This window comes from Gopherus flavomarginatus, chromosome 5, assembly GCF_025201925.1.
Source record: "Gopherus flavomarginatus isolate rGopFla2 chromosome 5, rGopFla2.mat.asm, whole genome shotgun sequence".
In the NCBI taxonomy this organism is placed as follows: domain Eukaryota; kingdom Metazoa; phylum Chordata; order Testudines; family Testudinidae; genus Gopherus; species Gopherus flavomarginatus.
Window position 1 is genome coordinate 50,655,660 of NC_066621.1, and position 15,928 is coordinate 50,671,587.

The 15,928-nt window shown below is 43.9% G+C and overlaps 1 protein-coding gene across 4 annotated transcripts in view; it reads left to right on the forward strand.

Moving 5' to 3' along the window:
* MRPL23 (mitochondrial ribosomal protein L23) overlaps nt 1-15,928 on the forward strand; it is a 94,082-nt gene that overhangs the window by 40,508 nt on the left and 37,646 nt on the right. For 2 of the 4 annotated variants that reach the window (XM_050953777.1, XM_050953773.1), the window contains exon 5: nt 4,048-4,115. In XM_050953777.1, the coding sequence (XP_050809734.1) occupies nt 4,048-4,115 (68 nt within the window). Of the gene's footprint in view, nt 1-4,047; nt 4,116-6,056; nt 6,091-9,216; nt 9,245-15,928 lie in introns of those variants that run through there. The other 2 variants (XM_050953779.1, XM_050953776.1) reach the window with 2 other exon arrangements.

Here is a 15,928-nt window from a genome sequence, read left to right on the forward strand (position 1 = left end):
CCCTCTGATTCACGTGCAGAGAGGAGTGCGAGGTTACCAGTGATGTCATTCCTGCGTTTATGATCTACAGTTCCAGCTATTTTCTTGATTTTGAAGTAGACATACCATTTCATAAACTCAATAAAACAAGCTAGGGAGTGTGTTATGGAGTGATTACTTCATCTTTCTGTTGGCTGCAGTTACTGGAGCTTTGGCCATGTGCATTGTTAGGCTGCTCCAATACAACTAGATTCATAACTATTGTATACAAAAACAGGTGTAATGACCTCCCTAGACTGGTGGGCTGTAGGGACTGTCTCTGGGACCTCCAGATCCAAAAGCATGAGTCTACAAAGCTTGAGCTAAAAGACTAGCTATGTTAACTTGAAGGTAGATTCAGATTTATAAACTTCTTTATGTGGTCCAGCTATTGTGGGGGAAAGAGGGGAGTGAGGTAGGGCAAAGACACACTTGGCCACTGAGTTACATATACCCTTTAGCCAGGGAAGCTTGTCCTAAACATCAGAGGTTCACGGCAGTTTGAATCATCACTTCTAACAGTACCTCTAGATGGGTTCCATAAGTAGAGATTGAACCCCTGACGTCTGAGTTAGAGCACATGGGCTTCTACTATTGAGCGGCAGGGTATATCCTCACAAACCTTGTTACATGGTTCATCTGCAACAGAGGTAGTCTGGGTTGAGATGACAAAGACACACTCTGGCCTATGTGTTGTTGCACAAGAGTGATCTGTGGTTCCAATATCAAATTCCATTCGATCCTATCCATTTTAGCATTTTGCTTGTGCTTCAGAAAATACCATCCATTTTAGAGTTACTTCAGAAAACACAGCACAATTTGCTGGAGATATGACAATGAGGAGAGAACATCATCCAGCCCTGCTGTTATGGAAATCTAGCTTTTACCTTTTTGACCTTTGCAGAACACAGCACAAAACATCCACAGTAACTTCCCAAGATGGCTAAGAAAGTCAAATGACAGTAGTTTACTGATAGTGGCTTTCTTTATTCCACTAAGAATATTATCAGAGTAAAAGCATCACTGTCCATTTTTAAATGATGCTAAAGGCCAATGTTGTTACATAGTAGGTACCAGGTATCCTACGATGTGCTGAAAACATCATGCCTGGAGCTTGTCTTTCAAAGGAAGGAATCATTTGGATCTCATTTCAGTTTGTTATGGAAGTGGAACAGAAGTGTTTCTGAAGATTCAGAGATTGAGAAGGGCTGTATATTTGCAGTAGCAGGTACACCAAGTTAGTTGAATATGGAGATATATTGCCAACCAAATTACTTGGTACTGAAGCCTGACTTATTGGTCTGTGATTCTAAGACCACACCTGTCATCTTCTTTAAAAAAATAGGCACAATCTCTGCTACCCTCCATCCCTCTTGTAAATTAGCTGATTTTAGTGCGGTTGTTAATTTTTGTTAGCATCTCAACCACTTCATTGTTAAGCTCCCTCAAAGCTCATGGATGTAGGCCACGTCGCTCTGGTGTCTTGTTGCTCTTTTTAGTTGTCAGTTTGTTTCAGCACCTCTTCTTTTGACAACTCGATCCCTGACAGTACTTCAACCTTATTACCTGAAAAAAAGTGTGGATCTTCCTAGCATCTACTGTGGTGGACAATGCAAAGACATCATTTAGACTCTCAGCATGGTCCTTAACTTAGTAGTCTAGCAATCTTGCCTGATTCTTTTGCAGGCGTCCATGCTTCTGCCATACTTGCAGAATTTCTTATTATTTGTATTGCTACTTGTTCTTCAAAATCCTCCTTAGCCTTCCTACTTTCCTTCTTACATATTTCTTGTCATAGTTTATATTCCTTTGTATTGGCTTCGGTAGGGCTGGATTTTTGATCTGAAAGACACCTCTGTCTCAAAACAGAAAAAACCTCTTCAACCTTTCTATTTAGCCGTACTGATTTACTTCTTCACCTCCTATATCCTTTTTTGTTTAGGGTTAAGCATTCTTTTTGTGACCATGTTGGTATGGAGGCTTCTGACACATACTATAAATCTAAGAACACTGAACAAGACCCCTGGAGAGAATGCCACCACGAGATATTTCAAATGATGTGAAAATACCTGGAATCCACCTAAAATAAAATTAATTGTTTCAGCTTTTGAGGGCAGGTTCACCAAAGCAGTGGAACAGGTTGTCCAATTAAGGTGAGTTTACAGAGGCTTTGCATCACTAAACGACACACAACACCTAAACTGCTGGTAAATCTGCCCGTAAATGTGCAGTTGACTTATTGGTTTAGAGGGCTGTTAGTGAGACTGGTGCTATGTGATGCTGGAAGAAGAGCCCAGTGCTTGAGTCCCAATGTCTCTGTGCTTTAAGGGCTTTCTCAATGCTCCTGCCAGAGGTCCCCCAGCAGTACTGCCTCAATGCACAGTTGAGCCAAAGCAGCAGTGGCATGGGGAGCCTTTAAAGCACAGATAGGCACTTTAGCCTGTAGCAGTGAAATCCTTTAAAAACAAGTGCAACAGGGTAGTTGGCTCCTTAAATGGACCCAGTGCGCCTGTTCCAGTCCTGGTGTGCCCTAGTTTGGTGTAATGAGGCATCTGGGGGGTCCTAAGGGAGTTATAAATGAGGGACCGCCAAAAGGGAGTGCAGAACCCAGAGTTCAGAGTCGAAGGGCCTGAAGAAGTAGAGAGCTCAGAGAAAAAGCAGAGCTGGGCTGAGAGCTTCAGGGAGGGGAGCAGTTAGAGTTCTCTAGTTAACCACAGGAGCCAGATCAGCCCGGTGACAGCAGAAGGCAGGTGGATCACCCACAAACTTCTTCAGGCCAGAGAGGGTTGAAGGCTGAGAGCAGCAGAGAGAGATGTTTGCTGGCTCTCTGATCTCCTTCAGAATTAAGGTTGAATTGAGTTTTGAACTGAAAGCATGGATTCAACCTCTGGTAATTATGAAAAATACAATGTATCCTACTCAAAATTACTGCAATACTGTGAGTATCAAATTATCGTTGTGTGGGAATTTGTGAGTAGATTTATTTATTAGTTTTGGAATTAAAATTAATGAGAATGTTTGACATTTTTGCATCCCGTGTTGACTTTTTACTTTTGTTTTGTTTTTGTTGTTGTTGACCTCTAATGATCTCAGTAACCGAATGACGTAGACTGAAGGCTTCCTATGTAGTTAAAACTCACTGAAATCTTATGCATGAACATAGACTACATTTGAATAATTATTTTTTAGAATTAATGGTATTTTTCCCCATTATTCTTCAGAACTAAATTTTCTTCTTCAGTGGAAATCAACTCTGTCCTTTAGTGACACCATGCAAAAACCATACAGTTTTCATTATGGCATATTAGTGGTTGTGGGCCCAGATTAGACTAAATTGACTCTTAAAGATATATTCATTTTTTTCCCTCCAGCTCCCTGCCCCACCCTGCCCCTAGGCATCAGTGGTGGACAGAGTTAAGGTTGTTTGGGTGCCTGAACTATGCACTTCCATACCTTAACATTTTTGGATTTCTTTTAAGTTGAATCCTAAACCCTAAATTTCATGAGTTTCTAACTCTTAGATTTGGAATAATTACAACAGTGCTATAATGTATTTTACCCAGATTACTGATATGCATTCTTAACCTTAACTCCATTTTAATGTGGTGGTTTTTTTGGATAGTATATTATGGTAACTTGTACTTAATGGCTTAACTGTTATTATTTTGTGAACCAATTTGTGTGAGATACTGAGGCAAAGTCGAGAGTAGCCTCCTCTCTTATACTCTACAACTAACGGTTCCAAGAAGCAATTGTTTAGAGATGCAGTTTCTTGATATCTTGAACCTTGCCCTATTGTACCGTTTGACCACTTTCTGGGCCTTATTCAAAGCTCATTCAATTCAGTGGTAAGACTCCCATTGACTGCAATGGGCTTTGGTTAAGGACCGATACAAAGGTAGCATTTTCATTCTGATTGCAGCTTTGCAAACTCACTCTGCTGAACATAAAGTTCAAAGGGAAGTGAGAGTCTTCACTTCTTAGGGCAGACTGAGCTGCTAATAACTCTTCATCTGACTCTCCCTCTAGGTTGAAGTTTGTGTGCAAAGAAGTTGTGACCAGGAAGGGGTGGCTTCTGTTGGAACCTGGAAACACAAGTTAGTCTGTTCTATCCTCGACATTTCCCATGCAAAAATTCCCATTGTACACTTGACTATTGGCGTGTGGTGTGGTAGATGACATAAATTCCATGAAAACTATTTAGGGCTGTTTAATCAATGAATATTTGTGGGCTTGATCCTACAGCCAATCATACTGAAAAGTGAACTGTCAGGCTGGAGGGAGGTTAGTAGTGGAGTTGCTCAGAGATCAGTCTTGGGACCAATCTTATTTAACATTTTTATTACTGACTTTGTCACAAAAAGTAGGTGTATGTGAATAAAATTTGCAGCTGACACAAAGTTGGGAGTTATTGCCAGTATGGAGGAGGACCGGATTATCAAACAAGAAGATCTGGACAACCTTGTCAACTGGAGTAATAGAAATGGGATGACATTTAATAGTGCAAAATGCAAGGTCATGCATGTAGAGACTAACAACAAGAATTTTTGCTATAAATTGGAGACATATTAGTTGGAAGTGACAGAGGAGGAGAAAGACCTGAGTGTATTGGTTGATCACAGGATTACTATGAGCTGTCAATGTGATGTGTCTGTGATAAAGGCTAATGCAGTCTTAGGATGCATCAGGTGCAGTATTTCCAGTACAGACAGGGAAGTGTTAGTATCATTATACAAGGCACTGGAGAGACCTCATCTGGAATACTGCGTGCAATTCTTTTCTCCCATGTTTAAGAAAGATGAATTCAAACTGGAACAGGCAGAGAGAAGGGCTACTAGGATGATCCAAGCAATGGAAAACCCATCTTATGAGAGGAGACTCAAAGAATTTGACTTGATTAACCTAACCAAGAGAAGGCTGAGGGGAGATATGGTTGCTCTCTATAAATACCTCAGAGGGATAAATACTGGGGAGAGAGATAAGTTATTTAAGTTAAGTGCCAATGTAGATACAAGAACAAATGGATATAAACTGGCCATCAAGTTTAGGCTTGAAATTAGGTGAAGGTTTCTAACCATCAGAGGAATGAAGTTCTGTAACAGCCCTCCAAGAGGGGCTGTGAAAGCAAAAAACCTAACTGGCTTCAGGACTGGGCTTGATAAATTTATAGATGGGATGGGATGATGGGACCGCCTACAATGGCATGTAGCCAATATGTGACTGCTAGCAGCAAATATTTCCAATGGCTGGTGATAGGACACTAGATGGGGAGAGCTGTGAGTTAATACAGAGAATTCTTTCCTAAGTGTCTGGCTGGTGGGTCTTGCTCACATGCTCAGAATCTGTCTAATTGCCATATTTTGGGTCGGGAAGGAATTCCCCCCAGGGTCAGCTTGGCAGAGACCCTGGTTTTATTTTGGCTTCCTCTAAAGCATGGGGCATGGGTCATTTCCAGGTTTAAACTAGTGTATGTGGGAGATTCTCTGTAACTTGAAGTCTTGAATCATGATTTGAGGACTTCAGTAACTCAGCCAGAGGTTATGGGTCTTTTACAGGAGTCTGTAAAAGTTCTGTGGCCTGCAATGTGCAGGAGGTCAGACTAGATGATCATAATGGTCCCTTCTGACCTTAAAGTCTATGAGTCTATTTGCACCAAGGCCCCTTTACACCATTGTGGCAGTGTAAAGGGGCTTTAAGGTGAGTAGCCTTTGCCAGACTTGTGCAAAGGAGCCTTAATGTAAATGAAAATCAAGCTCTTGTCTTTTTTTAAATACATCGTTTATTGTTATTTGTTTGTATTATTGTTGCACCTAGGATCCCAAGTCATGGACCAAGACCCCATTGTGCTAGGTACCGTACAAACACAGAACAAAAAGAGAGAGCCTGCCCCAAAGATACATGTAAATGTAGGGTTGTTGTAAACCCTAATGATGAGTGTTTCCTTCTGTTATTTCCCTGTCTTACTGCATCTCTTTCTTGCGTTTACTCTTTTTAAAAAATTATAATATTTTTGTGATCTAAAGGGTTTTTCTTTTTAGAAGACAGCTTCCAGGATAATACACTTTCCTAGACAAACAAAACTCTGCTTCAGATTAACACACACACGAGAGAAAGAAAATTCTACTGAAGGAAAAAGCATACTTGGCTAGGGTTCCCCTCTGCATTTTGAGATGTACAGTATTTTGTTATTCTTAGATGGTCTGTTATTGTCTTCCCCTTCTGTGCAATATGCCAGCAACCACATGTGTGTGAGTCGCTTATGCTGTATATCAAGGGTTGGCAACCTTTCAGAAGTGGTGTGCCGAGTCTTCATTTATTCACTCTAATTTAAGGTTCCACGTGCTGGTAATACATTTTAACATTTTCAGAAGGTCTCTTTCGATAAATCTATAATATATAACTAAACTATTGTTGTATGTAAAGTAAATAAGGTTTTTAAACTGTTTAAAAAGCTTCATTTAAAATTACATTAAAATGCAGAGCCCCCTCAGACCAGTGGCCAGGACCCAGGCAGTGTAAGTGCCACTGAAAATCAGCTCGCGTGCCACCTTCGGCACCTGTGCCATAGGTTGCCTACCCCTGCTGTATATTGAACTATATGCTAGTAGTATGGCAGCATGATCTACTGGATAGCACCAGCATGAGCACCAGGAGATCTGAGTTCTGTTCCAGGCTCTACCAATGACCTGCTGCATGACCTTGGGCAAGTTACTTCATATCTGTTTAAACTGTATGCACTTTGGGGCAAGGACTATACAGTCCTTAACACCATGGGTTATTGGTCTTGACTGTGTCTTCTAGATGCTACTGTAATAGAAATAATAACATGGGAAAATATTTGAACTTCATGATGTTGATCAGAGGAGCTACTTAAATAATGTAGTGGTCCCTCTGTTAAAATAATGGGCCATGTCTCAGCTCATATAAAATCAGCAAAGCTCTGTTGAAGCCGAGGGACTTTCACCGACTTACACTAAGTGAACTTGTGATTAAATATTTACACATTAGATAAGTCATCAGCAGCTGATTTTTCATATCACTGATTAAAATGTAATCGTTACATCCCTTATCATAGAATCAGAAATACAGAGCTGGAAGAGACCTCATGAGGTCCTTAGTTCAGTGTCCTGTGCTGAGGCAGGATCAAGTAAACCAAGACCATCCCTGGCAGGTGTTTGTCCAACCTGTTCTTAAGAACCTCCACAGGTGGGAATTCCACAATCTCCTTTGAGAGCCTATTCTACAATTTATAGTTAGAAAGTTTTCCTAATCTCTAACCTAAATCTACTTTGCTGCAGAGTAAGCCCACTAAATTCTTGTCCTACCATCAGTGGACATGGAGAACAATTGATCACCACCCTCTTTATAACAGCCCTTAACATATTGAAAGAAGACCATAATCATGTCCCCCCTCAGTCTTCTTTTCTCAAGACTAAACATGCCCAGGTTTTTGTAACTTTTCCTCATAGGTCAGGTTTTCTAAACCTTTTATCATTTTTGTTGCTCTCCTCTCTTCTCTCTTGAATCTGTCCACATCTTTCTTAAAGTGTAGCACCCAGAATTGAATCCAATATTCCAGCTGAGGCATCATCAGTGCCGAGTAGAACAGGACAGTTACCTTCCGTGTCTTACATACAACATTCCTGTTAATACACCTCAGAATGATGTTAGCCTTTTTTGCAGCTGCATCATTGTAATCTAGAGTGACCAGATCACCCAGGTCAAATATCGGGACGCGGGGTGGAGGAGGAGGAGCGGAGCTGGGACAGAGAGGAAAAAAATGGCAGCAGAGAAAAAAAAGAAAACCAATCCCCCAACCCCAATTCCTTCCCCCCTCCGCAAGCGCTGGAAGGAGGCCCGGGAGACTCAGGGGAGCGTGGGGCCGGGGTGAGTTTGAGTCTGGCCTGGCCCTGAGAAGGCAGGACTCGGCGCGGTATCTGGAGGGAGAGTAGGGGGCGGCCCGCGGGGCCAGGAGGCAGCTGTTCTCCCCACCTGGGCAGTGGGACTCGGAAGCAGCCGCTGCTGCAGCTCCCACTGCCGCGAGGGGAGGAAGCGGCTGCTGGCCAAGCTCGGCGGCTGTGGCTCTGATGCCCACGAACCCCCCCCAGGCCCGGGCCTGCTGCGGGGACCCAGCGCACACGCTGCGCGCGCCCAGCCCCTGGCCAGTCGTGTCTGGCCTGGCTGCCCAGCTGGTGCAATCCCGTGGGCGGCCCCGCAGTGGGGGCCGCAGGCCCCAGCCCCTCCATCCCGCTCAGGTCCTGCAGAGGAACAAATGGGGCTGGGCTGCCGATGCCTCCGCCACGGGATTGCACCAGCTGGGCAGCCAGCCCAGAAGCGACTGGCCAGGGGCTGGGTGCAGCGTGCGCGCTGCTGAGTCCCTGCAGCAGGCCTGGGCTCAGGGGTTTCGGGCCTGGGCGCCAAAGCCGCAACCGCCGAGTGCCACGTGCTTGGTCACTTCCTCCCCCCACGGCAGTGGGAGCTGCAGCAGTGGCTGCTCCCGAGTCCCGCTGCCCAGGTGGGGAGAACAGCTGCCGCCTGGCCCCGCGGGCCACCCCCTACTCTCCCTCCAGGTTCCGTGCCCGTGTCTTGCCTGCTCGGGGACAGGCCGGACTCACACTCATCCCGGCCCCATGCTACCCTGCATCCCCTGGGTATGGCGTGCTTGGCAAGAGGCGGGGATTTGGGGAGGGAGCCAATGGGGCAGTGAGGGGGCAGGAATTTGGGGAGGGAGCCAATGGGGGAAGGAGGAGGCAGAGTCAGGGTGGGGGAGGGCGCGAGCCCTTCCGGGCCTCAGAGCCTTTGCTTGTTTGTCCAGTGTCCCGACCTAACATTGGTCAGGACGTGGGACAAACAAGCAAATATCGGGACAGTCCCGATAAAATCTGGTCACCCTATTGTAATCCCAAGCACCACTCTAGTCACATCATACATACTACTGCAATGATATTTGTCCAAAATACGCCTTGTAAGGTATCATTTAAAAACTAATAGTACACTGGTCAATAATATCATTGTAGGATGCACATGTTAATCTTATGTATGAAGTTGTGAATGCCCTCTGTATAATGTTGCTAGACCAGGTTCAAGAAGATAGCCTAGCCTAGTTAGAGGTGATAAACAGGTCTGTCCTGAATGGAGGAATGTGGTTATGTTAATTTACATATTAGCTGTAAACAAAGCTATCATGCAACCTAGCAGGAGTGGAGCCTGAACTCAAGAGACAGAGAATTAGCATGGCTCCTGTGCCTTGGAGAGACACTGGAGACTGAATCCCCAGGAGGCCTTCCTAACTTTGAGAAGAAAAGCCATACCTATACCTACAGCACTGCAGTGGTGCAGCCATGTACATTGTCCAAACCAGACAGTCTCTACGCAAAAGAATAAATGGACACAAATCAGATATCAAGAATTGTAACACTCCAAAACCAGTAGGAGATCACTTCAATATCCCTGGACATTCAGTAACAGACTTAAAAGTGGCAATTCTTCAAGAAAAAAACTTAAAAAACAGACTTCAATGAGAAACTGCAGAACTGGAATTAATTTGCAAATTGGACACCATCAATTTAGGCCTGAATAAAGACTGGGAGTGGATGAGTCACTACAAAAAGTAATTTTCCCTCTGTTGATACTCACACCGTCTTTTCAACTGTTGGAAATGGGCAATGTCCACCTTGATTGCCTTGGCCTTGTTAGCACTACAAAAGTAATCAACTGTTGAGAATAGGCCACTTCCACCTTAATTGAATTGGCCTCCTTAGCACTGACCCCCAACTTGGTAAGGCAACTCCTATCTTCTCATATATATACTGCTTACTGTATTTTTCACTCCATGCATCTGATGAAGTGGGTTTTAGCCCACGAAAGCTTATGCCCAAATAAATTTGTTAGTCTCTAAGGTGCCACAAGGACTCCTCGTTGTTTTTGCTGATGCAGACGAACACGGCTACCAATCTGAAATCTATACTGATACAGTTGCACTGCTGCAGCATGTCTGGTGAAGACACTCTCCCATCGGCATAAAAAAACCACCCCGCGGGCAGCAGAAGCTATGTCGGCGGGAGATGCTTTCCCACCAACATAGTGTGTATGGCTGTGTAACTTATGTCGCTCAAGGGGATGATTTATTCCCTCTTTTTGTAGTATTCCTTTTTGATTTTCAGGTAATTAAGAAACTCCTGATGTAGCCATATTCGCCTCTTACTTTTCTTCCTATCTTTCTTTTGCATAAGAAAAATTGTCAGTTGTGCATTCAATATGTTTCCTTGAGACACTGCAAGCTTTCCTGAACTCCTTTATCCTTTAGATTTTCTTCTCGTGGGATCTTAGCTCTGAGTTAAACATTTTTAAAAGCTATTGTTCATCTGGCTCGATGGTAAATGTGCATGATGATTAACAGACAAATAAGACACCAGGGGCCTAATTCTTCATTACCTTGTGTGGTCACTTACACCAGTGCAAAGTAAGTGCAAAATGGGTGTAACACGCTACCAAATGAGAATGTTGGCACTTTGCACTGGTGCAAAATATTACTCAAGGTGCAAGATGACAATGAATTGGACACCTCAGGCCAGATCTTTAACTGGCATAAATATGAATTCAATGGAGCTACACTGACTTACACCAGCTGAAGATTTGGCTCCTGGCTTCAATTTAAGGGCCTGGTTCTCCACAGAGTTATGTTGATGGGTGTACTGTCTCCTGTTTGGAGCCCCATTGGCTACTGGTGAGTCAATGCACGCATGCCACAATGGTTGTGAAGGTTCTCACTCCAAAGAAGTCTTTCCCCACTGACTTGTGCGTGCTGCCCAACTCTCTATATTTGCAAAGACCTCACTGGCCCTTCCCAGCCTCCTCTTTCCTGTTCAGTCAGCCCAAAAAGAACTGGAGCAATTAGCAGATCACATTGACTAGTCAAGAAGGAAAATCTGTTATTTTTAAATCCAGTATGTGCAAGAAAAAACAGCATGAGGTCTTCAGATATTGGATCGCTTTTATAGACCTACTTGAATGCAGGGTGTTCTAGTGACTGAGTGAAGACATCAATGCAGTTGTGATACAAGGTAACCACAGGTCCCTGCTTTCAGGGAATAAATAGTCTGAAGGTGTGTCTGCATATAAAAGTACTGATTTAAATCTACTGGATAGTTAAAGTGAAACAACCCCCTGGTGTGGTTGCCGTTATACCAGTAGAATTTATCCAAGCATGAGAATAAGCTATTCTGGTATAAGACACCTTTATACTGGTGTAATTGCATCCAAATTGTGGATTATACTGGTGTAACTATATTAGTAAAAAAAAAAAAAAATCATTCTCCTAACTAACATAGTTCTACAGGTACAGCTGTCAAGTACTGACCAGCCTTACTTAGGGTTTGTTGGTGCACAAATTTGCACCAAGGTTTTGTTTAAAATTGATTTAGTTAAACCACTTCAAATGACTATATGGAGACTTTTAAATCATTATAAACCTCATTTAAATATTATCAATTAGGACTAGGTTTAAACCAAACTGAAATCAGAGTGTCTATACGTGGTTTTGCATTAGTTTGACTCAATCAGTTTAAAAGCTGATTTAAGTTAAATCAGTCCAACTTCTATGCGTTGACAAGGCCTGAGATCCAGCTGAAAAACAGGGGAGAATTGTTAATGTAAAAAAACAAATTTGTTTGGAGGAAATTTCAAACGTTTCTGGTTAGCTCTAGTCTGACTGTTTATCTTTTCAGGAGATGACACTTCTGTTCTCGGAATTCAAAAGGAGAACTGGATTCTGTTTGGTGTGTGTGTTTGTGTGTGTGTGTGAGAGAGAGCGAGAGAGAGGGAGATAGTTAGAAGAACAGCTGCAGTTTATTTGTCAGAGACATGAGGTTTTGCTTTCCTCACAGATGAGGAATACCAGATGAATCTTATAGTGGAGTTCTCCAGTTAAATGAGGACAGAGTAATCAAGTCGGGGAGGTGACCGGTCTTGGTACGCCTGGAATGCTGGTGGGAAGAGCCCTCTGCATGGATGCTGCACAACTCCATCTGCTTTTATTTACTTATTCCTTTCATATTCAGTTTTTGTTGTTTTTGTCGTTGTCTGGACAGTCCTCTAGGCGTTTTGAGCATGGGCGGTGCCCCTTCCTCTTCATGCTGAGATGATTCTCTTAGGGTGACCATATGTCCCGATTTTTGGGGAGCAGTCCCAATTTTTGGGTCTTTTTCTTATATAGGCTTCTATTATCCCCCACCCTCTGTCCCGATTTTTCACACTTGCTGTCTAGTCATCCTAGATTCTCTCCCTCCAACTGGGAGTGCAAAATGCTTCTTTCTGCACTTTGAGTATTGCAGCCTACAGTGTTGAGTAACACCAAAGATTGGCATTTCACCCATTCCCCAGGAGACCAGCCACATTGCCACTGACACCCATTGAGGGAGACGAGTCCCAGACTCACATCTTGCCTGTCATTGAAATTTGGTGCTGCCATGCCTTCAGTCTGGCTTCAGTTTGCTGCTGGATTTGTTTGTTTGCATTTTATCTTTATTTGCCTACCCCAAAGAAGACAAGTCACTTGAGGAAGCTGTTTAGTTTCTCCTGCTCCATTATCACTGATTTGCTTGGGACTCTTTCCATTAACTTCAATGGGAGTTGGATCAGGATCTCAGACCATTAAGACCATAGTCAGTATACTCCCAGTAACTCTGTGCAGCAATCTACTCAGTGCAGTACAGGGACGAGGGGGAAGGAGTGTGGTGTGGTAACTGTGATGCAGGCAGGCCAGGTGCCACCTCATGCCAAGGCCCAAAGATCTCACTGAACACTGACAAATGCATAGTGGGAAACCAGTTTGGCTCAACCTGTGCATTAGCATTGTTAAGTCGATAAGACTGTGTTTAGTGTTTAGACTTGATAAAATTCTTGTAGGCTGCTGCATGTATTGATCTCACTTATAACATCTGTAGCCCATAGTCTAAAATTATACTGAGTGTTTGCATGGTAAACCTCTGTAATTGTGTAACTCACCAAACAGGAAGGAAGCATTAATTTGTGTAAAGTGCTGATCCTGCACACAAGGCCCACTGAAACCAAATGAACCATTGTGAAACATCAAAGGACAAAGACTCTGTTGATTGCCCCCCACCCACCCCCAATGAAGAGGTGATGGATGCTGACACTTTGGGGGAAGGAAATAAAAATGCCTGACCCAAAGGAAATGTATCACTATGCTGCTTGGAATTTGGAGAGGACAATATTTCTAAGCATAAGCAAGGGATCCCCAAGGTGCTTAGTTTGGGTGAGCCCTAAAGGGCGTATAGAGCTTGTATATAGTGCAGCTACTAACACCTTTTGGAATCTAAGACTATAACTCATTTGTGTGTGTATGTTTACCTGCTTTAACCTTGCAAATAACTCTCATTGGTTTTCCTAGTTAATTAACCTTTAGTTAGTTTGTTACAGGACTGGCTACAAGTGTTGTCTTTGGTGAGAGCTCTAAGGTACAGTTGACCTGGTGTAAGTGACTGGTCCTTTGAGACTGGGAGTAACCTGAATATTGTTGTGATTTTTTGCTGAAAGGGACCATCTGTCACAAAGGCAGGTTTCCCTGGGTGGCAAGACAGACCGGAGTACCCAAGGGGACTGTCTGTGACTCCATGTTATGACTGCTGTAGTGCTTGAGGAGTTCACAGTTGATACTTGGTTGGTGAAATCTAATAATAGAACACACAACCAGTTTGGGGTTTGTGCCCTGGTTTGTAAAAGTTTCTCCTGAGGTTGGCACCCACGTTCCTGAGCCACTCTAGACAGCTTCACAGTAAGTTCATAAACCCAGGAGCCAGACAACCTGTGTTTGGTTCTCAGCTATAACGCAGACTTGTTCTGTGACCTTGGGCTAGTCATGTAATCCTTCAGTGTCTCCCACATTGCTGGAAAAAAACACCAACATTGAGGTTTTCTGAAGTGGCTGGTGATTTGTCTGGATGCCTCACTATTTGGGTGCCCGACTCGAGACACCTGAAAGGGCCAGGTTTCCAGAGAGTGGGTGCCCATCACTTTCTGAAAATCAGGCCCCTTTCAGGTGTCTCAAGCTGGGCACCCAAAATCACTAGTCTCTTCGAAAAGCTTGGCCTGGGTGTGTGTTCTTATGTGCTTACACTGAACAAAACCCCATGTTGTGAAGATAGACCGGCTGACAATTCGAGGGAGAAGGGGAGGCAATAGACCAGGTCCCAATAGCCACCAAATCCAATCCCATAGCTAAGAGACAGAGAGGAGGACACAACACAGAGTTTCACATGCAGCTTACTTTCAGTGGTGTGAGCTCATTAGGTGTCACAGTGGATGTGGACATGTCACACAGTAAGCAGTTTAGAAACAGAACTTCTTTTGTATGGAGTTGGCAGGCTTTTTGACAAGTGTCTGTGTCTGCCATGCTGAGACTGTGGGCTTCTCTGTGAAGTGGAATATTTAGCATACCTGTGGCATGGCCACCTGCCCACAGGCTTGTAGTACAGATTTACTAGAGAACCTACTCCTGCAAATCCTATCAGGCACAGTGCTTGCATACGGCTCAGGTAGGCTACTCAAGTAGTGTGACCCTAAGAACCTCTCAGTGTTCACTGCCAGCAGGCCCATTATACCATGACTCACATCAGGCCTGACACAGGCACTATCCACAACACCCTATTTTCATAACATGTATCAAAAAGGTGTTCGTGTAAGGTGTCAGATGTGAACTAGTGACAAGCTGGTTCTGAAAGTTCATTGCCTGATTGTACGGGTTGTGCATAAAGAATTATGTGTTTGTGCTGGAAATATGGGCTTTAAATGTATCTTGGAGGCAGTCCAGAATTCAAACCTGCCCTAGACAAAGGAATGTGGATTCCCTTGTCTGACTTGATTACAGGCAATGATAATGAAAGTATATTTACATATACATTAAACAAAGCAATCAAGCTAATAAGTGGGAGGAAGAAACAGTTTTAAGCACACCGGGGGACAGAGTCTGCACTCCCAGGGAAGCTTCCTGGTTCTGGAAGCATAGACAAAAGACTTTGGGTAATATAAGGAAAGGAACAACACATTTTAGTTATCCTTCACTTCAGAGACAAAAGAGGCCAGAGTTTTTGGAATCTATGAAAGGTGGATCCTTCAGCCAGGTAGGTTGAAGTCTCTGGGGGCTGACTATAGGTAGGGCCCTACCAAATTCACAGCCATGAAAAATGTGTCACGGAGCATGAAATCTGGTCTCCCCCCGTGAAATTTGGTCTTGTGTGTGCTTTTACTCTATACTATACAGATTTCATGGGGGAGGCCAGCGTTTCTCAAATTTGGGGTCCTGACCCAAAGAGAGTTGCAGGGGGGTCACAAGGTTATTTTAGGAGGGTTGCGGTATTGCCACCCTTACTTCTGCACTGCCTTCAGAGCTTGGTAGCCAGAGAGCAGTGACTGTTGGTCAGGCTCCCAGCTCTGAAGGCAGCGCCTTCCAGCAGCAGCACAGAATTAAGGGAAGCAATACCATACCATACCACCCTTACTTCTGTGCTGCTGCATTCAGAGCTGCGTGGTCAGAGAGTGGCAGCTGCTGACTGAGGGCCCAGTTCTGCAGGCAGAAGTTCAGAAGGAAGGCTGGCAATACCATACCTTGCCATCCTTACCTGTGCTGCTGGTGGCAGCGGCTCTGACTTCAGAGCTGGGCTCCCAGACAGCAGCCACCACTCTCCAGCTGCCCAGCTCTGAACGCAGCGCTGCCATCAGCAGGAATGGAGAAGTAAGGGTAGAAGTACTGCAATTCCCCCCTACAATAACCTTGCGATTCTTCCCCCACATACACACACAACTCCTTTTTGGGTCAGGACCCCGACAATTACAACACCGTGAAACTTCAGATTTAAATAGCTGAAATCATGAAATTTATTATTTTTAAAAT